The sequence below is a fragment of the Salarias fasciatus genome, unplaced genomic scaffold (assembly GCF_902148845.1).
Source record: "Salarias fasciatus unplaced genomic scaffold, fSalaFa1.1, whole genome shotgun sequence".
Taxonomy (NCBI): Eukaryota; Metazoa; Chordata; class Actinopteri; order Blenniiformes; family Blenniidae; genus Salarias; species Salarias fasciatus.
The window spans coordinates 53,016-75,542 of NW_021941276.1; the positions used below are offsets into that span (position 1 = coordinate 53,016).

Here is a 22,527-nt window from a genome sequence, read left to right on the forward strand (position 1 = left end):
CAAACACTTCAGTCTTTTTTTGTTTGTTTTTAGTAGATTTTCTCCGTTTTTTGACACAGTCAACAGTAAGTGAGCCGAACACCTGGAACCACCCGACCCGGAACCACCCGACCCGGAACCACCCGACCCGGAACCACCCGACCCGGGACGTTGTGCTGACGGTTGTTGTGAGATTCTCTCATGTAGCTGAGGAGAGAAGAGACTGAGCCTTAATCCTGTCACTTCCTGGGTTATGATGAGGGCCGTGAGCGAAGGACGAGACCCCGACGGGCCGGGGACGAGTCCACCCTCCTCCAGATCCTCATTCCAGCAGTCTGGGACCAAAACGCCCCCCTGCTGGAACCAGGACCTGAACCTGGACACCCTGACCGGTTCAGATCCTACGGTGTTCCTGTGGTTCCACCCAGAACGTCGCGGGGCGGAGCCACAGGAACACCCTGACTGGTCGCCGGGTCTCCGGATGGGGGTCCGGTGGACCTGGTCCTGCTCCCGGCCGCTCGCTGTGTGTCAGACACTAAGGACAGCTCCTCATGGCTTTAGCTGGCGATGAAATCTGCATCTGGTTTCCCTCCAGCTGGTAAACTCTGCAAATATATAGATTTATATAGATCTATCTGTCGTCTCCATATAGCTCTAGAATAAGTCTATGTAGCATATATATTCATATACTTTTGGTAGGTTTGAAAACATTCAGGTACATTCACTTGACCCTGTGATCTTTTTTTTTTTCTTCATATGAAAGTTAAAACAGACGAACGTTAGCCGTGAAGCGCCGCGCTCCGGACGACGGAGCGTCTCGGTGCGGTTCCACGACCATCACAAGCACAGACACTCAGGACTGGACTGTAGAAAATAGCATATTCGTCTGGACCGGACAGTTTCTATGAGGCTGCAACACGACGACGCGGCGCTTCCTGTCTTCGCCAAAACGTTTCCTGTCAGTGGTTCAAAAAGCGTCGAGGCAAAAAACTCACTTCTACAATCAGGAGAGTGGCGAGAACCCTGGCAAATCCCAGAACACACAGGCAGGCGTCGCTCCGCCGCGTCTCCAGAAGGCCACGAGGCGGGCGTCTGCTGCCGGTCCAGGGGTCCCGGTTCTGGACCGCCGCCCGGCGTCGCACCAATAGCCGCAGCTTCAAGTCAAACCACAGAGTCTGAGCGAGCGACGAGGCGGCGCCGACCCGACGCATCCGGACGACCTGCAGTGACCGTCAGCCGGCGGCACAGTCCTCCAGGAACCGCTACCCGAACCCGAACCCGAACCCCGAGGCCTCGCTCGCAACGCCGACGGCGCGCCGTCGACACGCTGAACCGTGGATTTGTTTCCGTGACGACGGCTCGCTGCAGACAGGCGACGCCGTGAGTGTCCGTTTCCATGACAACAGAGCTCTGAGCCACTGGAGACGCAGCTTTCTGAGAACAGCTCCGATTGCGTTTCCACGGTAACGTCAGAAAATGCGGCGTTGACGGCGGATTCACGACGTTTCTGAAACGGCGACAGAGGTGATGAACGAGCGGCTTCATCACCGAAAACCGCTGACTGCAAGATTTTGGTCATTTTTTCCCCGTTTCCGTGGAAACGGACATCGATTTCAGAAGCCTGCGTTTCCCGTGGTGCGAGCGAGGCCTCGGGTCTCGGCGGCGGCGAGCCGTGCAGATTCTGTTTCTCACAGTCGAATCGTTCAGGGAGAAAAAGACAGATCCGTCCGACGCCCGAAGGCGGAGACGGCAAAACAAGACGAGACGCCGCCCAAACGAAGCCCCGCACGCACTGCATTCTGGGTCAACGAGCTGAGCGTCCACGTGCTACGTGGGCGTTAGCGGCTCCTGAGGTCAGGGCTCCGGTGTCCATCTTCAGAAAACTTTTTGGAAATAAAGTGATGAAGGACGTCCAAAAAATCCTGAAATAGTGAAAAGTTTCAAAATGAAATACGAAATCTGAACGACAAGAAAAGGAATGTTAAAAAAACAAACATGAAGGTGAACGATTCAAGAACAAATTCCAACGTTTCTCGGTTCCAGAGGAAACTGAGCTCGACTGACGAAACGGTTCTGGAAACGAAAATATAAAAACGCTTCTTCCTCATCTGAAATGCGTGAAACAGCCGAAAGCAAAAAGATTCAAACGATGCTGAAAAATTAACTTTTTTAAAGAACGACAGAAGTCCTGATAATGTTAAAGTTTAGGAACTGAAGATAAAAGTCAGAATAAAACTAACTTTCAGAATAAAATCTAAATAATGAGAACAAAACCAACATCTGAAGAAATACGAGTTTCAATGAAGTGGATATTTTGACTGAAATGAGTTCTGTAATCTCAACGTGAGAACGACTGATTAAACACTGGATTTTCTTCTAGTAAATCTGGAATAATTTTCAAAATAAAGTAAAGACAGTGATGTTGTGCGAATCCGGTCGGCAGCTGAAATGTGAAAACCGGGAATCGTCTGCACGGCTCGACGGCTCGACGGGAGAAACGAGTCTTCGCTTCGCTTCGTTACCGTCATTTAAATAAAGCAGTAAAAAAAAATAATTCTCTAGTTTCAAGCAGAACATTAAATACAAAACTCCGAAGAAGAAACCAAAGTCCTCAAACTGAACAGTGCAACCAAAACATGTTTAGGAAAGAGGGTTCTGTGACCGAGAACCAGGTTCTCCTCCACGTTCTAACAAGACCAGGTTCCACCGGCGACGCCTCGGTCACAACGTGGCGAAACAGGAGACTCTCCGTCCCTGTGCTGCTGACGGGGGAGGGGAGGGGCCTCGGAGGGAGGGGAGGGGCCCCGGAGGGAGGGGAGGGGCCTCGGAGGGAAGGGAGGGGCCTCGGTGGGAGGGGAGGGGCCTCGGAGGGAGCGGAGGGGCCTCGGTGGGAGGGGAGGGGCCTCTGAGGGAGGGGGAGGAGCCTCTGAGGGAGGGGAGGGGCCTCTGAGGGAGGGGGAGGGGCCTCTGAGGAGGGGAGGGGCCTCTGAGGGAGGGGGAGGGGCCTCTGAGGGAGGGGAGGGGCCTCTGAGGGAAGGGAGGGGCCTCGGTGGGAGAGGAGGGGCCTCTGAGGGAAGGGAGGGGCCTCGGTGGGAGGGGAGGGGCCTCGGAGGGAGGGGAGGGGCCTCGGTGGGAGGGGAGGGGCCTCAGAGGGAGGGGAGGGGCCTCAGAGGGAGCGGAGGGGCCTCAGAGGGAGGGGAGGGGCCTCGGAGGGAGGGGGGAGGGGCCTCTGAGGGAGGGGAGGGGCCTCAGTGGGAGAGGAGGAGCTTCAGCTGGATGGGAGGAGCCTCATGGTGAGGGGGCGTGTCCGGTCAGCGCGGGCTGGGTGCCGGCGTGTCCGGCTCCTCCAGGGGGCAGTAGCAGCTCAGGGCGGCCCACAGCAGGCCGGGCTGCTGGCAGCGGTGGCGGCCGCTCCAGTGCTGCAGCAGCAGCTCCCGGCTGGCCAGCACCGCGCTGCACAGCACGCAGTTGAAGGCGGCGCCGGCCGCCAGCACGCCCAGCCCGCCGCCGCCGCCGCCGCCGCCGCCGTCCCCCCGGCCGCGGTGGCGGGACTGGATGTGGCGCTTCAGCTTGGAGAAGGAGAAGAACTCCTCGTCGCAGCTGCCGCACCGGACCGGGCTGCGGCGCTCGTTCAGCTGCCGCCAGTAGTGGGCGGCGTGCTTCACCAGCTCGTCCTCCGCCTCGCGGCCGGCCCGCGGCGGCTGGCCGTCCCGCGGCCGGACGGGGACCTCCTCGCCGTGGACGTACAGCAGGTGCATCTTCATGTCGGCGAAGGTCGGCGTGACGGCCTGGCAGCGGCCGCACTTGATCTGCAGCTCCACCGGGTCCTCGCGGTCCGGCTCGTCCGGCGGTTCCGGAGAGTTCTCTCTGCCGGCGGAGAACAGACGACCAATGAAACCAGGGAGACACACCGTTTCCATGGCAACCATTCAAGTAGTCATGTACTCGTCATGTTGGTCCACTAGTGGGCGCTGTTTGGTTCTGGAATGAGAAGAACACACTGGGAACATAACTATGGGGGATATGGACAGACCCCCAGGACCAGGAGAACCTGGACCAGGAGCAGGAGAACCTGGACCAGGAGCAGGAGAACCTGGACCAGGTCCAGGAGAACCTGGACCAGGAGCAGGAGAACTTGGACCAGGAGCAGGAGAATCTAGACTGGTATCAGGACCAGGAGAACCTGGACCAGGAGCAGGAGAACCTGGACCAGGTCCAGGAGAACCTGGACCAGGAGCAGGAGAACCTGGACCAGGACCAGGAGAATCTGGACCAGGAGCAGGAGAGTGTGGACAGGAAGTCCTGCTCTCTGGAGGAACGCTGCTCTGATTGCAGCAGCAGTGATTTCAGTCCTTGTCTTTGTCCAGTCATGCCATGACGGAGTTGGAGGGTTTTCGAAAAGTTCCACCTTAGGAACGGTTCTCAAAAACCCTTCAGTGGCTCCAAGTACCCTTGGGGTTTGGACGGACCTTCGAGACACTACAAGCACTCCATGTTCTCCCTGGAACTGGCCCGTTGGAGGACGCGGCGGAACTCACCCGTCCCCGGAGCCGTGGTCTTCGTGGTGGCTGACGGACGGCTCCACCGTCAGCACCACCCGGTGCACCTCCCTCAGGTGGCCGAAGTACACGCCCACGTAGCCGAAGGCCTTGTGGCAGAACTGGCAGCTGAGCGCGCGGCGCGGGCGCGCCTCGGCGTGGTGCAGCTTGGCGTGGCTGCTCAGGCTGCCGGAGCGGGCGTAGGCCTTGCGGCAGACGGGGCAGACGTGCGGCCGGCTGCCGGCGTGGCTGCGCAGGTGGCTCTGCAGGTGCCGCTTCGACTGGAAGCAGCGGCTGCAGGTGGGGCAGCGGTGCAGCGGGCGGCTCCCCACCACCTTGGAGTGGGACCCGCCTCTCAGATGGAGCGTGACCGGGGCGGGCTGGGGGGGGCGGTCCGGGGCCGTGGCGGCGGCGGGGAGCCGGCGGCCCAGGATCAGCTCCGGTTCCTGGCCGTCCGGGGTCACGGCGGACAAACTGACCAGCTGGGGAAGCGTCTCCATCACGAGCACGGGCTTGGGCCGGATGCTGCGGTACTTTTTGGAAATGTCCACCTCCTCCGGTCCGGACCCTGGAGCGGCTGCTGCTGGTTTCTCAGGAGTCCTCCTTCGAAAGAAGGACAGGGACCTCTTCTTTCGGGCTTCGAACGCTACGATGTCCTCCAGCGTCTTTCTCTTGCGTCCTCTTTTTTTGCCGGGTAGTTTCTGGATGGTTCCCAGAACGGGCAGGGGCGTGGCCTTCTCCTGGGCCTGCAGACCAGAGTTTGGCGCCGGGTTGAGACTCGAGGCGTCCCTTGTCTCACGGGTCTTGGGCGGAGCAGCGTTTACGGGGCTGGTGAGTTTCTTCTCCGGGGAAACGTTGCTGAGCTTGGCGGCCGGGACGAGGGCGCTCTTCATCTTGGAGTAGGGCAGGATGGGCAGCTTGCCTCGGGGCGGGGACGGGATGATCTGGACCGCCTTGCTGAAGATGGCCGGGGACAGGACCGTGATGCTGCTGGGGGGCGGGGCCGAGGCCTGCCTGGCCGGGCACAGCCTCACCGCTGGCCGGCCGTCCTCGGGGGACTGGCCCGGGGGACTCTGGACGGCGGTCGCCGGGTACTGGAGGTTCTGGATCAGGCCGCTCGTAGCAGGTCGCTCGGAACCGTCTCGGTCCAGCTGAGAACCCGGGTACAGGACAGCGTTGTCCGGCAGAAGAGCGGTGACAGAGATGTCTGCAGAGGCCGGGTCGAGGAAGACCAGCTGCTCCGAGGGTTCTTCTTTGGGCACCACGGCGTCCTTGGTGTGCTTTGTTTCTTGTGGTTTCTTGGTGGAAGCTGCAGACCCGACACTCGGTCCAGACCTGGTCTGCGCCGTGGTGCAGGCGGTTTTCAGCCGCGCTGCCGGCGATGCGGGTTTGACCCGGTCCGCGGTCCCCTTGCTCCTCACCGGCTGGTATCTGGGGATGGGCAGCTTCAGGGTCTTCTGGACGGACGGGGTCCGCTGCGGCGTGGAGGAGGACACGGAGGGGGGCAGGGCCACCAGGGAGAAGGTCCCGTCCCGGCCCGCGATCTGCATCAGGGCATAGTTTTGGGTGGGCACAATGATGGACTTGGGGGTGGAGGCGGCGGAGGCCTCGGGGAGGGCTGACGGAAGCTGGCGGGACAGGACGGCAGGGGAGGGGGACGGCACCGCAGCCGGGGCCTTCGGGGCGATGCTCCGGAACTGAAGGCTCTTCATCTGACAGCTGGACTGACCCGGCGCCGGCTGAAACACAAGCACAGGAAACAAGACCTTTAGAGAACGGCTGCACCGGGACGGGTCTGCATTTCAGTCTGAAGGGACGATCTCACGGGTCTGGAGACGAGACCGTCGTCAGACAGGTCCGTTTCACCCGACTGATGAAGTCTTGTTGCAAGAGGAATCCTAAAAAGACAAACTAGTTCTTATCAGTCATTGGTCAGTCTTTCCATACTTGGATGTTTTCAGACCTCATGCTGGGGCTCTACGGCGTAGAGGCGTCCCCTGGGTGGCGGATAGGGGGGCCCTCCTTCGGGGGGTTGCACCTGCCAAGCCCGGAGCGGTCCACACATAAAGACAACTCTGGTAAAAGATTCTGACGGTAATCTCATTACAACTGAAGCCACCTGCCTCGAGCGCTGGAAGTAACACTTCAGCCTCCTCCTGCAGCACAGCACCATCCCGGTTGATCCCGCCCCCCAAGAGGCTGCTAACGCTGCCCCCCCAGCGCCCCCTGCTGCACAGACCCTGTAACACCTGGGGAAGTGAGAGCTGCCCTGAAGAAACTGAACATCAGGAAAGCCCCGGCATCTGTGCCATCACCGGTGAGATGCTCACAGCCGGCGGCAATGCCATGGGGGAGTGGCTAACCCACCTGTGCTATCAGGTGTGGGAAACAGAGCAGCTGCCACCGCCTGGACCAGAGGGTCATCCTGCCCTTCTGGAGACGAACCACCGACTGGACCAGAGGGTCATCCTGCCCTTCTGGAGACGAACCACCGCCTGGACCAGAGGGTCATCCTGACCTTCTGGAGACGAACCACCGCCTGGACCAGAGGGTCATCCTGACCTTCTGGAGACGAACCACCGACTGGACCAGAGGGTCATCCTGACCTTCTGGAGACGAACCACCGCCTGGACCAGAGGGTCATCCTGACCTTCTGGAGATGAACCACCGCCTGGACCAGAGGGTCATCCTGCCCTTCTGGAGACGAAGGGTGATCGGCTTGTCTGTGGAAACCACAGAGGCATCACCCTGCTCTCCGTCCCTGGCCAGGTCTTCACCAGGATCTGGCTTCACCGTCTCCTTCCAGCGACCAGAAGCCGCCGCCGTCCCCAGCAGGCTGGCTTTATCCCCAATCGCTCCACAGTCGACCACATCTCTGCCGTACGTCTGCTGATAGAGAAGACCCATGAATTCCGTAAAGACCGCCATCTGTTTATTGGATTCATGGATCTGAAGCCGCCTTCGACACCGTCTGCCACTCCTCTCTGTGGAACATCCTCCAAACCCTCGGAGCTCCGCCCAAGACCACCGCTGTGCTCCAGCTGCTCTGCAGCAGAGAGCTGAGTCCGTATGAACGGTCTGACTCCAGCTGGTTCACCGTCTCCAGCGGCGTTCTCCAGGGCCGTGTGGCTCCTGATCTTTTTACTGCATCATGGACCATATGAGGTCCCGGGTCTGCAGGCGTCCCCGGAGTGTCCCTCGGCAGCGACCACCTGACGGACCTGGAATACGCTGATGACACCATCCTGCTCAGACAGCCTGCAGTCAGCTGAGACGCTCTGGCTTCACCGTGAGGAGGAGCACAGCTCGGCTCCAGGGGAGCTGGACTGAAACCAGGTCCATGCATGTCTGTGATGGACCAGATCCACCTCCCATGGAGCAGATCCTCCTCCCATGCAAACCGGGAGCGACGTCGTGGAGCCTGTCAGGAACTTTGTGTCTCTGGGGTCCACGGTGACAGACAGCAGGACCTAGAACCAGAGATTGACCGCAGACGAGTCCTGGCAGCCTCTGCTCTGCAGTCCCTCTGGAACCACTCTGGATCCAGACCGTCTCACCAAGACCAAGCTCCGAGTCTACAGCCCGGCCATCCTCTCCGTCCTGCTGTATGGCTCAGAAACGAGGACCCTGAACCACAGTCTGGCTCTGATAGCAAGACTCTGAGGACCATGGAGAACATCAGGACTCTGAGGACCATGGAGAACACCAGGACTCTGAGGACCATGGAGAACACCAGGGACTCTGAGGACCATGGAGAACACCAGGGACTCTGAGGACCATGGAGAACACCAGGACTCTGAGGACCATGGAGAACACCAGGGACTCTGAGGACCATGGAGAACACCAGGACTCTGAGGACCACGGAGAACACCAGGCGGCCCAGCCAGTCTCCAGTGAAGGTCTCAGAACCAGGCCAGCCCCGAGCATCTTCCCTGGTCGCACAGCGCCGCCCTGCTGGCTGGACCATGTCCTCCATCCCCAGAACATCCGACACGAGACGTTCTCCAGTTCGACCCGAAGGCCTCAGGCTGGAGACGACCACGAGGGAAACCTTGACCCGAAACCCCGGACCCGATGGCTCCAGACCTCCAACAACACGGAGCTGCTGGAGGAACAGAGCAGCTGGAAACCCCTGGTTCACCTGGTTCACCTGGAAACCCCTGGTTCACCTGGTTCACCTGGTTCACCTGGAAACCCCTGGTTCACCTGGTTCACCTGGAAACCCCTGGCTCACCTGGTTCACCTGGCTCACCTGGTCGGCTCAACGCACCGGGACGGGACACCCGGACCCTCCTGGAGCACGAGGTCAGTCAGTAAGACCAAAACGAGGAATGGAACTGTTTTGGTACCAAACCAAGAATCTGTCTCTGCTGGTGGACATGTTGTCCACCGTCTCCTGGAGACTCGCCGGGTCTCTGGAGAGTCGTGGGAAATACATGCGTTGGGTTTTCTTGGGGACGTTCTCCAGTCAGCAGAACGTCTACGTAACGCCGTGGAGGCCAGTTTGTTCTGCGACCAGAGAACCGACGTCCACGGTGCGTCCCGGTGAGCCGGTCTGGACACGCCCCCCCCGGCATTGCCTGGCATTGAGACGTCTGCTCCAGTGAGACGGGACGGCAGGACCCGGGGACGCCACGACATCGAGAGGGGAAAACCCGTTTTTCCATCTTTGTTTTAGAACCAGGGGAACTGAGGAACCAGCCCCAGAGAAAACGACCCGTTCACCCCGCAGAGATCACCTGGTCCACACAGAACACTTGAACAAAGTCTGTCTCATTCCAGCGGCGAGAACCCGGAGCAGGGAGAACCCGGAGCAGCGAGAACCCAGAGCAGCAGAGAACCCCCGGAGCAGGGAGAACCCGGAGCAGCGAGAACCCCCGGAGCAGGGAGAACCCGGAGCAGCGAGAACCCCCGGAGCAGGGAGAACCCGGAGCAGCGAGAACCCCCGGAGCAGGGAGAACCCGGAGCAGCGAGAACCCGGAGCAGCGAGAACCCCTCGGAGCAGCGAGAACCCCCGGAGCAGGGAGAACCCGGAGCAGCGAGAACCCCTCGGAGCAGGGAGAACCCGGAGCAGCGAGAACCCCTCGGAGCAGCGAGAACCCTCGGAGCAGCGAGAACCCAGAGCGCGAGAAACCCTCGGAGCATGGGAGAACCCGGAGCAGCGAGACACCACCTCGAGCAGCGAGAACCCCCGGAGCAGGGAGAACCCGGAGCAGCGAGAACCCCTCGGAGCAGCGAGAACCCTCGGAGCAGCGAGAACCCGGAGCAGCGAGAACCCAGAGCAGCGAGAACCCTCGGAGCAGGAGAACCCGGAGCAGCGAGAACCCGGAGCAGCGAGAACCCCTCGGAGCAGCGGAGAACCCGGAGCAGGGAGAACCCGGAGCAGGGAGAACCCGGAGCAGGGAGAACCCGGAGCAGGGAGAACCCGGAGCAGGGAGAACCCGGAGCAGCGAGAACCTGGAGCAGGGAGAACCCGGAGCAGGGAGAACCCGGAGCAGGGAGAACCCGGAGCAGCGAGAACCCGGAGCAGCGAGAACCCGGAGCAGCGAGAACCCTCGGAGCAGGGAGAACCCGGAGCAGGGAGAACCCGGAGCAGCGAGAACCCGGAGCAGGGAGAAGCTGAGAGAGACCCACCCAGGTTCTCAACATCTCAGTAAAGGATGCAGCGATATGACTGAACACCGACACTTCGAAAAGACGAGCGTAGACCAGACCGACCTGGACCCAATCAGACCTCTGCAGACCGACCCGGGTCCCTGTAGACCCTCAGATCGCCCCAGGTCCCTGCAGACCTTCAGATCGCCCCGGGTCCCTGCAGACCCTCAGATCGCCCCGGGTCCCTGCAGACCCTCAGATCGCTCCGGGTCCCTATAGACCTCCAGACCAGCATAACGACCCCCTGCAGAGTCTATGTGATCGTCCCAGGTCAGAGTTAGAGCTCCTCCCTGGCCTTTGGGGTTCCCCCCGGTCCCCCAAGTTCCCCCTGGTCCCCCCGGTCCCCCAGGTCCCTCGAGTCCCCCAGGTTCTTGTTGAGTCCAGGACCATCCAGGGAAGGGACCCCCTCTCTCTGCTGCTCTGGGCTGTGAGGTTCCCCTGAGGTTCCCCTGAGGTTCCTCAGCCGGTCGTTTCTACAACAGAACGTTGTTCATCCTGTTTCCACCCAGCAGCTCCTCAGCGCTCCGTCAGGCCTCTGCCCTTTGACCTTTGTGGCGCGGGTGACCCCACCAGGACACAAACCTCTCGGGGTCACAGACCGGAATCCGTCCAGCGCCTTGGTCCTCCACCCTCCACCCTCAGCCCGTCCTGACGGAGACGCGGCGGCGGCGAGGCGGACGAGGTCACACACCACTCAATCTACCTCTGAAACACCGGCCATCTAATCTGAGCGGGGTCAGAGGTCAGGGCGACGCAGAAACCTGGTTTCTGGAGAGAACAGGAGGGAGTGTGTGTGTGTGTGTGTGTCCACAGAGAGGTTATCAGGTAGAGCTGGGAGGTCAGAGGTCAGAGGTCAGAGGTGAGGATCTGCTGTTTATGCTGACGGGGGTCAGGGTTGAGCCGGAGAGCCAGGCATCCACCTGGAATGGAATGAAGCTCCAGTCAAACCGGCTCAGCCGGACCCGGGTCCCATGAGGGGCCGAGGCCGGACCCGGGTCCCATGAGGGGCCGAGGCCTGACCCGGGACCCATGAGGGGCCGAGGCCGGACCCGGGTCCCATGAGGGGCCGAGGCCGGACCCGGGACCCATGAGGGGCCGAGGCCGGACCCGGGTCCCATGAGGGGCCGAGGCCGGACCCGGGTCCCATGAGGGGCCGAGGCCGGACCCGGGTCCCATGAGGGGCCGAGGCTGGACCCGGGTCCCATGAGGGGCCGAGGCCGGACCGGTCCCATGAGGGGCCGAGGCCGGACCCGGGTCCCATGAGGGGCCGAGGCTGGACCCGGGTCCCATGAGGGGCCGAGGCTGGACCCGGGTCCCATGAGGGGCCGAGGCCGGACCCGGGACCCATGAGGGGAACTGTCAGAAGACTGCTAGCGTACTTCCAGAGTACTGTTAGTCTGCCGTTAGAGTACTGTTAGTACTCTGCTCTCAGCACCTCATTACTGCCATAAATACTGAGGAGGAGGAGGAAGGGGAGGAGGAAGAGGAGGAGGAGGAGGAAGAGGAGGAGGAGAAGGAGGAGGAAGAGGAAGAGGAGGAAGAGGAGGAGGAAGAGAAGGAAGAGGAGGAGGAAGAGGAGGAAGAGAAGGAAGAGGAGGAAGAGGAAGAGGAAGAGGAGAAGGAGGAGGAAGAGGAGAAGGAGGAAGAGGAAGAGGAGGAGGAAGAGGAGGAAGAGGAGGAGGAGAAGGAGGAGGAGGAAGAGGAAGAGGAGAGGAGAGAGGAAGAGGAGGAGGAAGAGGAAGAGGATGAGGAAGGAGGAGGAGAAGAGAGAGGAAGAGGAAGAGAGGAGGAGGAGGAAGAGAAGAGGAAGGAGGAGGAAGAGGAGGAGGAAGAGGAGGAGGAGGAAGAGGAGGGAGGAGGAAGAGGAGGAGGAGGAAGAGGAGGAGGAGGAGGAAGAGGAGGAGGAGGAAGAGGAGGAGGAGGAGGAAGAGGAGGAGGAAGAGGAGGAGGAGGAGGATCCCCCCCCGGGGTGAGAGCAGCTCATCTGGGACAACAGATACAGAGCTGCCATGGAGGGGGTCTGGAGTGTGTGTGTGTGTGTGTGTGTGTGTGTGTGTGTGTGTGTGTGTGTGTGTGTGTGTGTGTGTGTGTGTGAGGGAGGCCAGGCTCCCCCAGGTTTAGCCCAGATGAAAGGCCAGGATCTGGGCTAGATAAGAGGGCAGATCATGGGGGGTCGGGGCCAGCCGGCTGTGAGAACCATGTCCAGCGGCCATCTTTCCCTCTCACACACACACACACACACACACACACACACACACACACACACACACACACACACACACACAGCTGTAAAGATAAGGATTCTCTCTCTCGCCTCTTTTACGGGACGTTTTACTGAAACACAGTAAAATAACAGAACCTGGAGGAACCGGACCGCTTCACCCCCCACTGAGCTCAGGAGTTATCTGTGCTCGATTGCTCCTGCCTGCACGCATGCTAACTGCTCATCTCTGCTGTGCGGCCTAAAGTGTGCACGTGTGAGCGTGCATGAGAGAGAGTGTGTGTGTGTGTGTGTGTGTGTGTGTGTGTGTGTGTGTGTGTGAGTGTGTGTGTGTGAGTGTGTGTGTGGTGGAGGCGGTCATGGGGAAAATGAAATCAGTGTTTGCAGAGGTCCTTGTTTCATCCCTGAGCTCTGCTGAACGAGGCAGCCGAGGTGGAGCGAACACACACACACACACACACAGACACACAGACACACACACACACACACACACACACACACACACACACACACACACACACACACACACACACACACACACACACACACACACACACACACACACACAGCAAAAAGCAACGATCATCCAACATCCAGATGCTCCTTTTACCTTTCCGTCAAACGATGAGCAGTAAAAGGCAGGAGGGAACACAAGAGGACCAGATGGGATTCTCAACTCACACACACACACACACACACACACACACACACACACACACACACACACACACACACACACACACACACAGTAAGTCATCGCTGTCACCCTGAGCAGATCGATGCGGGGAGAAATCCATTCCCATCAGGCCCGGCGGCTCGGCCCTGCATGCGGATGCAGATTGATCAATGGAGGAATCCCGGCGCTCGCCGAGATCGCCATCTGCGTTCGGTCACATGACGGAGGTCAGAGGTCAGAGGTCGGAGATGGAGGAGGAATCGCTCTGATCGCTCTCTGCCGGCTGGCAGAACAGCGAGGACCGGAGTGAGACCCGGTCTGGACCAATCAGGCTCCGGTCAGAGCAGGTGGACCTGGCAGACTGCTCCGGTGGCTGATCAACACCCTGACCCCTGACCCCTGAACCCGGACCCGGAGCGTGGCGGCAGAGCAGCTGGACCCTCAGTGAAGGAGACCCAGAGTCCTGCCCTTTGAAGGCAGGATGCTGTAAAACCCCTGACCTCTGACCCCGTGTCCTCCGAGGCCGTGTGTCATCCCCATGAACCCGTGGCGTCCTCAGTCACCCGGACGGCGGCGCTGAGCCGCGTGCACGTGCCTGCCGCGGCCGCGTGCACGTGCCTGCCGCGGCCGCGTGCACGTGCCTGCCGCGGCTCCAGGCTGAGTGGCGTCGACGGCGAGCCGAGGTGACAGCAGAGTGTTTGAGTGCGTGCAGAAGTGTGTTCCAGGTCTGAACACACACACACACACACACACACACACACACACACACACACACACACACACACACACACACACACACACGGCCCTGAGGCGGGCGCTGGCGTTAGCCATCCAGACTCTGCTGAGCTCTGAACCTTTCCCTGACCTTTCTGTCGCTGTGACATTTGGACCCTGAAGAAAAGGTCAAACAGACCTGAGGAGGACGGACGGGCAGAGCTGCTGGACTGACGGGACGAGACGAGGACGAGACGAGGACGACAACGAGGACGAGACGAGGACGAGACGAGGACGAGACGAGGATGAGGACGAGACGGCGAGGCGTTCAAACCGCTTTCCAGTCAGCCTCACAGTCAGTCTGCAAACGGCGGCTGTTAAAATCCCCCAGAGGAACTTCCTGAACCACGCCTTCACAATAAGATTCATTCACCTCAAAGACCCGGTGAGGAGCTGCTGGGAGGACGGACCAGCAGGGGGCAGTACAACATGAAACATGAAGCCAGGAAAGCCAATCAGAATCCAGGAAAAAACAACACAGGACACATGTAACACTAGCACCGCTAAAGCTAATCTAAGATGCTAACACTAACATGTTAGCATTTCTAGCAATGCAATTAAGCTAATCACATGTTTACTTGTTGATGATGAGAGGATTCTCCAGTTCCACAGATTAAACCTTTACAGGATGAGTTTAGCTGGTTGGGTAACTAGCTTCAGGAACTAGCTTCAGGAGCTAGCTTCAGGAACTAGCTTCAGGAGCTAGCTTCAGGAACTAGCTTCAGGAGCTAGCTTCAGGAACTAGCTTCAGGAGCTAGCTTCAGGAGCTAGCTTCAGGAGCTAGCGCGAGTGTCACAATGCAGAAGACGTTAAGGACACTTCTGTCTCGTACTGTGACACCAAACGTCTCCCTCTGCCTACAAGAAAACGTGAAGACAGTTTTCCCAGATCTCCACCGGGGCCGAGGTTCTCAGACAGTCGTACTCGGTGACTTTCAGCCAAACAAAAAACCCAAAACAATCAAAATATCACGGCTTGACTCGCCGCCGTCGTGTTTCCTGAACCTGCCGAGTCCGAGACGTCAGGAAGGTTCCAGAGCCGCCCGGCGACCGGAGAGAAGAGGAGCGGGAACGATGCTGGACGGGTCCGTCGAGGTCGAGGAGACGCCTCTGTCGAGATGCTGCAACTGACGGAGGCCCGGCGGAGGACCGGCAGAGGACCGGCAGAGGACCAGCAGAGGACCAGCAGAGGACCAGCGGAGGACCGGCAGAGGACCGGCAGAGGACCGGCAGAGGACCGGCAGAGGACCGGCGGAGGTCCGGCAGAGGACCGGCAGAGGACCAGCAGAGGACCAGCGGAGGACCGGCAGAGGACCGGCAGAGGACCAGCAGAGGACCGGCAGAGGACCAGCAGAGGACCAGCAGAGGACCAGCAGAGGACCGGCAGAGGCCCGGCAGAGGACCGGCAGAGGACCGGCAGAGGACCAGCAGAGGACCAGCGGAGGACCGGCAGAGGACCGGCAGAGGCCCGGCAGAGGACCAGCAGAGGACCAGCGGAGGCCCAGTGGAGGTCGGGCAGAGGACCAGCAGAGGACCGGCGGAGGTCCGGCAGAGGACCAGCAGAGGACCGGCAGAGGACCAGCAGAGGCCCAGTGGAGGTCCGGCAGAGGACCAGCAGAGGCCCAGTGGAGGTCCGGCAGAGGACCAGCAGAGGACCGGCGGAGGTCCGGCAGAGGACCAGCAGAGGACCAGCGGAGGACCAGCAGAGGACCAGCGGAGGACCAGCGGAGGCCCAGTGGAGGTCCGGCAGAGGACCAGCAGAGGACCGACAGAGGACCAGCAGAGGCCCAGTGGAGGTCCGGCAGAGGACCAGCAGAGGACCGGCAGAGGACCGGCAGAGGACCGGCAGAGGACCAGCAGAGGACCGGCAGAGGACCGGCAGAGGACCGGCAGAGGACCAGCAGAGGCCCAGTGGAGGTCGGGCAGAGGACCAGCAGAGGACCGGCGGAGGTCCGGCAGAGGACCAGCAGAGGACCGGCAGAGGACCAGCAGAGGCCCAGTGGAGGTCCGGCAGAGGACCAGCAGAGGACCGGCGGAGGTCCGGCAGAGGACCAGCAGAGGACCAGCGGAGGACCAGCAGAGGACCAGCGGAGGACCAGCAGAGGACCAGCGGAGGCCCGCTGGAGGACCGGCAGAGGCCCGGCAGAGGCCCGGCAGAGGACCGGCAGAGGACCGGCAGAGGACCGGCAGAGGACCAGCGGAGGACCGGCAGGGGACCAGCGGAGGACCAGCAGAGGACCGGCAGAGGACCGGCAGAGGACCAGCGGAGGACCAGCAGAGGACCAGCGGAGGCCCGCTGGAGGACCGGCAGAGGCCCGGCAGAGGACCAGCAGAGGCCCAGTGGAGGTCCGGCAGAGGACCGGCAGAGGACCGGCAGAGGACCGGCAGAGGACCAGCAGAGGACCGGCAGAGGACCAGCAGAGGACCGGCAGAGGACCGGCAGAGGACCGGCAGAGGACCAGCAGAGGCCCGGCAGAGGACCGGTGGAGGTCCGGCAGAGGACCAGCAGAGGCCCGGCAGAGGCCCAGTGGAGGTCCGGCAGAGGACCAGCAGAGGACCGGCGGAGGTCCGGCAGAGGACCAGCAGAGGACCAGCAGAGGACCAGCAGAGGCCCAGTGGAGGTCCGGCAGAGGACCAGCAGAGGCCCAGTGGAGGTCCGGCAGAGGACCAGCGGAGGACCGGCAGAGGACCGGCAGAGGACCGGCAGAGGACCAGCAGAGGACCGGCAGAGGACCGGCAGAGGACCGGCAGAGGACCGGCAGAGGACCAGCAGAGGCCCGGCAGAGGACCGGTGGAGGTCCGGCAGAGGACCAGCAGAGGCCCGGCAGAGGACCGGTGGAGGTCTGGCGGAGGCCCGGAGGAGGCCCGGAGGAGACTGGAAGAAGTCTTCCGAAAATCAAACACGTCCAACTCCACCGTCTTCAGTGTTTCTGGGACGGACGTCGTTCTCAGAACGTTTGACAAAGAGCTTCCTGTGAAACCAGGTTCTAGATCTGACAGCAAGGCGCCGTCAGACCAGGGAAACGGCGAGTCGCCGGACGCCGCTCCTGAGACACGGCGAAGCGGCGGACGCCTCCACGTCTGTCGACGTCTCGCTCTCCGCTGGCGGGTGTGTGAAGTACACCTCTCCTCACGACGGGGACGCTGAGGAAACACCTGCGCCGCCGGTCCCTCCGTAACGAACCCTCCACGCGGCGGCGGCGGCGGCGCGCTAATGGGCCTGGAAGGAGCGACGGCAGGAAGCTGGCAGCTCGCTAATTTTAGGCCGCGTGCCTCTGAGATGAAACGGCGGCGAGGAGGCGTGGAGAGGCGGGAAACTTCTCTCACTTTCTCCACTTTCTGCAGCGAGTCTCTGCAGCTATCATTACCGGAGCATCCGGCGCCACGGTCTCTCGGCTCTTTGATTGTGGAGTCTTCCTGCTCCCAGCCCTCCGCCCGCCGTCTTCCTGACTGCCTCCTCCACCCCCCTCCACCCCCCCACCCCCCCTCCCGACGCTACCTGGGTAAATAAACTGCGCTGTGTGGGATGCTAATTAGAGCAGGTTCAGGGACGTGACGAGCCCGGAGACAGATCCACAGCGAGGAGGGGCGGAGACCAGGGGAGGTGGAGGGGTGGAGGTGGGCGGAGGCAACCCACCCCAAGGGCGATGCGGCACAGACAAACACGCCGGCGTGGCGGTGAAGGACGGACCGCAGCGGGTCGGGCTTTGAAGCGAAGGGCGGCGGCGGCGGACCGGTGGAGGCCGGGTGACGGAGCGAGGGGCGGCGGGTGGAGGCTTCAGCCACCACGGGTGGAGGAAGCACCGCCGCGCAAACTTCCTTAATGACGGCTCCTGGAAGAGCGCCGCCGCCGCCGCCGCACATCAAAGCCGTATGCAGATGATCCCAGCGGTGCCTCCGCAGTGGAGGTGAAGCCCGGGCGCCGAAAAGCAGGTCAATGAGACGCAGCGCGGCGCGTTAGCATGCGGTGGCCTGGGGGGGGGGGGGGGGGTTCTGCCGCGACAATGCAGAAGAACATCGCCGTCCAGAGAGGATCGTCAGGCTGAGAACACCGAGATCTCGTGAGACTCGTCAGGAGAGAAGCGTCGTCAATGGAAACGGCGCCACCGCCCAGTTCAAGGCCGAGAACCGAGAACCGAGAACCGACTCTTCTGGTTCCTTCGCTTCACTTTGGGCTCAGTGGTCAAACAGAACGTTTTTAAAAAAGTGCTGAGTCGGAGGAAGTTTCTAATATTTACAGCGTTGGTTCTTTAAGAACCTCATGTTCAAGTAAAATAGGTTCTGTGGCTGAAAAAACTTAACGGAACCAAAACTCACACTGATTCAGGAGATCCTGAAGGAACCGCTGAAGGAACCACTGAGGGAACCGCTGAAGGAACCACTGAAGGAACCGCTGAAGGAACCGCTGAGGGAACCGCTGAGGGAACCGCTGAAGGAACCACTGAAGGAACCACTGAGGGAACCGCTGAAGGAACCACTGAGGGAACCGCTGAGGGAACCGCTGAGGGAACCGCTGAAGGAACCGCTGAAGGAACCGCTGAAGGAACCACTGAGGGAACCACTGAGGGAACCGCTGAAGGAACCACTGAGGGAACCGCTGAGGGAACCGCTGAGGGAACCGCTGAAGGAACCACTGAAGGAACCACTGAGGGAACCGCTGAAGGAACCACTGAGGGAACCGCTGAGGGAACCGCTGAGGGAACCGCTGAGGGAACCGCTGAAGGAACCGCTGAAGGAACCGCTGAAGGAACCACTGAGGGAACTGCTGAGGAACCGCCACCTGCTGCCAGAACGACCGAGTGAAGGTCTGAGGAGGAAACAGAACCTTCCTGTTCCGTCTCAGAACTTCTAGTTTCCGGGTTGAACTCAGACACGTTCCGAACCAGTTACCGCCTGGTTACCGCCTGGTTATGGCCTGGTTACTGCCTGGTTACCGCCTGGTTATGGCCCAGTTACCGCCTGGTTACCGCCTGGTTACGGCCCAGTTATGGCCTGGTTATGGCCCAGTTACCGCCTGGTTATGGCCCAGTTACCGCCTGGTTACCGCCTGGTTACGGCCCAGTTACCGCCTGGTTATGGCCCAGTTACCGCCTGGTTACCGCCCAGTTACCGCCTGGTTACCGCCTGGTTACGGCCCAGTTATGGCCTGGTTACTGCCTGACTGCAGCAGGTCACCCACGGGGCTCAGCGGACGGCGGCTGGCGTATCAAAGCATGGTTAATATCCGTTATCCATCGATCCGATCAGGATTGAGTCCGGATCAGAGACCCGGCCTGCATCCAGTGTGGAGACAGATCACCGAGGAACCAGTCTAACCAGAACTCCAGCCAGCGGCAGAGGAAGAGGAAGAGGAAGAGGAAGAGGAAGAGGAAGAGGAAGAGGAAGAGTGTGCTGCCGAACCGAGCAGAGGTGAGCAGCGGCGTGACGGAGTGACCACAGGCAGTGGAGCGGGAGGGCGGAGGCGGAAGAACCCGGAGGGGGAAGAACCCGGAGGGGGAAGAACCCGGAGGGGGAAGAACCCGGACAGAACAGATGGACAAGGTTCCCTGTTCTTGTTGATGCGTTTTGAGCATGTCTGACATGAATAAAGAAGGAATAATATGCAAACACACACACACACACACACACACACACACACACACACACACACACACACACACAAAAACCGGGTTCTCAGCAGCCGTTAAGTCTGGTTCCCTCCAGAACTCGGTTCCCTCCGTGGGACCGAGGCAGGATCATGCCATCTTGACTGCAGTCTTTTATTGTGGCGGGAGATGCTTGGTGATTAAAGGACATTAGAGATTAGAGTCAAACCAGCAGCAAGAGGGAAACAAACCTCCAGAGAGAGGAAGACAGGACACACTGATGGAGAGAGAGAGAGAGAGACAGAGAGAGGGAGAGAGAGAGGGAGAGATAGAGAGAGAGAGGGGGGTTAGAGGGAGGATCAGAGTGGAGGATGGGGGGAAATGGAGGGAAATGTGATGGCTGGATAGATGAGCTATTTTTATAATGAGGTCAGTGTGAGCTGAGGGATTTCACTCTCTTGGGACACACACACACACACACACACACACACACACACACACACACGGGAAGTGTATGGATGTATGGTTCCTGCTGTGTCCATAAGAAGCATCCAGATGTCAGAGTGAGGATTTGAGGGGTTTTACGGGATAACCTGAGGTTGGAGTGTTCTCCGCTCGTTCTCCGCTCGTTCTCCAGAGCCGGAACAAACCGGAGCCGGCGCTTAATTATGGAACGCCGCTGACATTTCCTCATCGTGTCTTTGTTACAGAGCAAACACGCCGACTCCGTCACTCCCACGCCACCCTCACTGGAGACCGGCAAGTCGAACCACCGAGCGGCAGAGTGCCGCGTTCTGCAGGGTTCTGCAGGGTTCTGCAGGGTTCTGCAGGGTTCTGCAGGGTTCTGCTCTGTTCTGGAGTGTTCGCCAGCATCCTGCTGCGTTCTGCAGCATTCGACAGAACCGATGTGGTTCTACTGAGTTCAGATAAACAAGGCTCAGATTTGAAAGAAAAACAGAAAAGCTTCAGTTGAGTTCTCTGGTTCTGTTCGCATGACGGCGATGCTCGAGAACGCCGACGGTCGAGAACGGCTCCTGAGGTGGAACTTCGTGAAAATGCTCCGTCTCCATGGAAACGAGAGAAACACTGCTACTGAGCATGTGCCGCGGTGGACGGTTGTTCTGCACAAGCTCAGTAGAGGGACGAGAACATTCATGGTTCTCTGCAGTGTGTGTGTGTGTGTGTGTGTGTGTGTGTGTGTGTGTGTGGCTTTAATAAAAGACAACCAGCAGCACCAACTACTGGCCCAACATGACAACTCCCAGGCTTTCAGTGAACTGTATTTGACACAGACGTCGTGTTAAGTTGGTCTACATGATATTTTATTTTGAAAGAAAAATCAAAAAAGGAATTCTTCCTTTGTGTTCAGTTGATTCCTAATTAAGAAACAATGTCAACGTCTGTCGGTGATTGGCTGAATTTAAATTACACTTCATGGAAGCTTTAACTGCCTCGAAAGCAGAACAGCTGACTTCAAACATGTTTCGGTTCAGAAAGCCGATGTTTCCGGTCAGAGATTGGAGGAGTGGCGGTCGGTGTTTTACCGATGCGATGGATGATTCGTCCGTCTGTCCGTCTCCTGCTCGGTGGTCCTGTCCCGCCCTCTCCACCGTCCCCCTGTCGAGACATTTCAAAGACCTTCAGCTCACAGCAACTGAGACGGTGGAGAGTGAAGAGGAAGAGACAAAGACACTGAAGAGACTGAGGAGACGAAGACTGGAGCTGAATGGACCCGGGAAGCTGTGCTGAACTGTGGAGTGCCTCAGGGCTCGGCTCTCGGCCCGCTTTTCTTCTCAGTCTACTTCCTGCCTGTGGCCCAGATCAGAAGCACTCCCTGTACGCCGACGACTCTCCGTTCAGGTCCTGGAGTCCCAAAACGTTCTCCAGCTGAACAGCAGCTGTTTCCATCCCCAGAAATGTGGAAATCGGAAAAATGGAAAACCTTTGATCTGATTTCCCATTCGCTGGTTTTTCTGCCAAAAGAAGACGGTCGTATTTAAACTCCCGACTTCTGTTAAAGACAAAACAGAAAATCAGACAAAGGCTCCTCTCCTGATCTTCAATTTCTGAATGAGACGATTCTTATCCCATTTTTTTGGGTTTTGTTTTTTTGAGCCAACATCAAACCAGGAAACAGAAATCGGCTCATTTCCTGTTTTTGGATTTCCCAGATCAGAAGGAAAAATTTAAATTTAGAAGGTACAGAGACCTGCGGACCCTGTTTCAACTGGAACCGAGTGAGTTACACACACACACACACACACACACACACACGATCAGTGGCGCGTCCCTCTCGCTCTAAACGGCCGTCGCCTCGGCCTCCATTAGCGCTGGTTTAGCGGCGGCGGCGTCCCGGCGCTGCCCACTCAGCCCATCCAGCCGTGTTCAATAAGTCAGGAGCTCCGCTGGTAAATTATTCATTTAACACGCCTCATCCTCTTCCAACAAGCTTGTTAGAGCGGCGGGCGGGGGAGGGGGGCGGCGGGCGGGGGGAACGGCGGGGGGGGGGGGGGGGGGCGACACGGCGGCTCATGTGCGACTCAGCAGAACCTGTGGTGCATCTCTCAGCTCTCCGGGCGTTCAGGTGGGGGGGGCTAATTCACCCCGACACCTCCTTTGTTTCAGGCGGAGAACAGCGGCGAGCGCTCGGGCCGCCACGTGCACGCCGCGGAGCGAGTGCACGGCGGGAGAGAAGGAGCCCATAAAGGAGTGTTTAGTGCAAATTCACAGAATAATCACTCCGGTTGTCCGGATGAATTATTGAGGGACGGGAGTGGAGGACACGCCATGCTGGAACGCCGCCGCCGCCGCCCTCGTCCCCGGCGGAGGGAAACGAGACAACGCAGCAAGTCAGTCTAAACAGGCCGATCCCAGAGAGCCGGGGTGGGGGGTGGCGGGGTGGGGGGGCAGGAAAATGCTTATCGTCAACAAAAGCCGGGCGCTGGATGCTAACCTGAGGACAAACGCACAGCGGGGACCGCCGCCGCCGCCGCCTGTCTGCAGCCGCAGCACTTTTCCTGTTAAAAACACGAGTCGGCCTGAAAACGCCGCCGCCATCGCCGAAACGCTGCTATAAAATGACCAACGTCAACCAAAGCTT

The 22,527-nt window shown here is 59.9% G+C and overlaps 1 protein-coding gene across 1 annotated transcript in view; it reads right to left on the reverse strand.

Moving 5' to 3' along the window:
- Positions 1 to 3,145: 3,145 nt before the first annotated feature.
- Positions 3,146 to 22,527, reverse strand: part of znf438 (zinc finger protein 438) — a 30,385-nt gene continuing 11,003 nt past the window's right edge. Inside the window, exons 2-4 of the mRNA XM_030086919.1 lie at positions 20,972 to 21,044; positions 4,518 to 6,256; positions 3,146 to 3,846 (exon numbers count right to left, since the gene is read on the reverse strand). Coding sequence (XP_029942779.1) covers positions 3,291 to 3,846; positions 4,518 to 6,229 — 2,268 coding nt within the window. The 5' untranslated portion in view covers positions 6,230 to 6,256; positions 20,972 to 21,044 and the 3' untranslated portion in view covers positions 3,146 to 3,290. The remainder of the gene's footprint in view (positions 3,847 to 4,517; positions 6,257 to 20,971; positions 21,045 to 22,527) is intronic.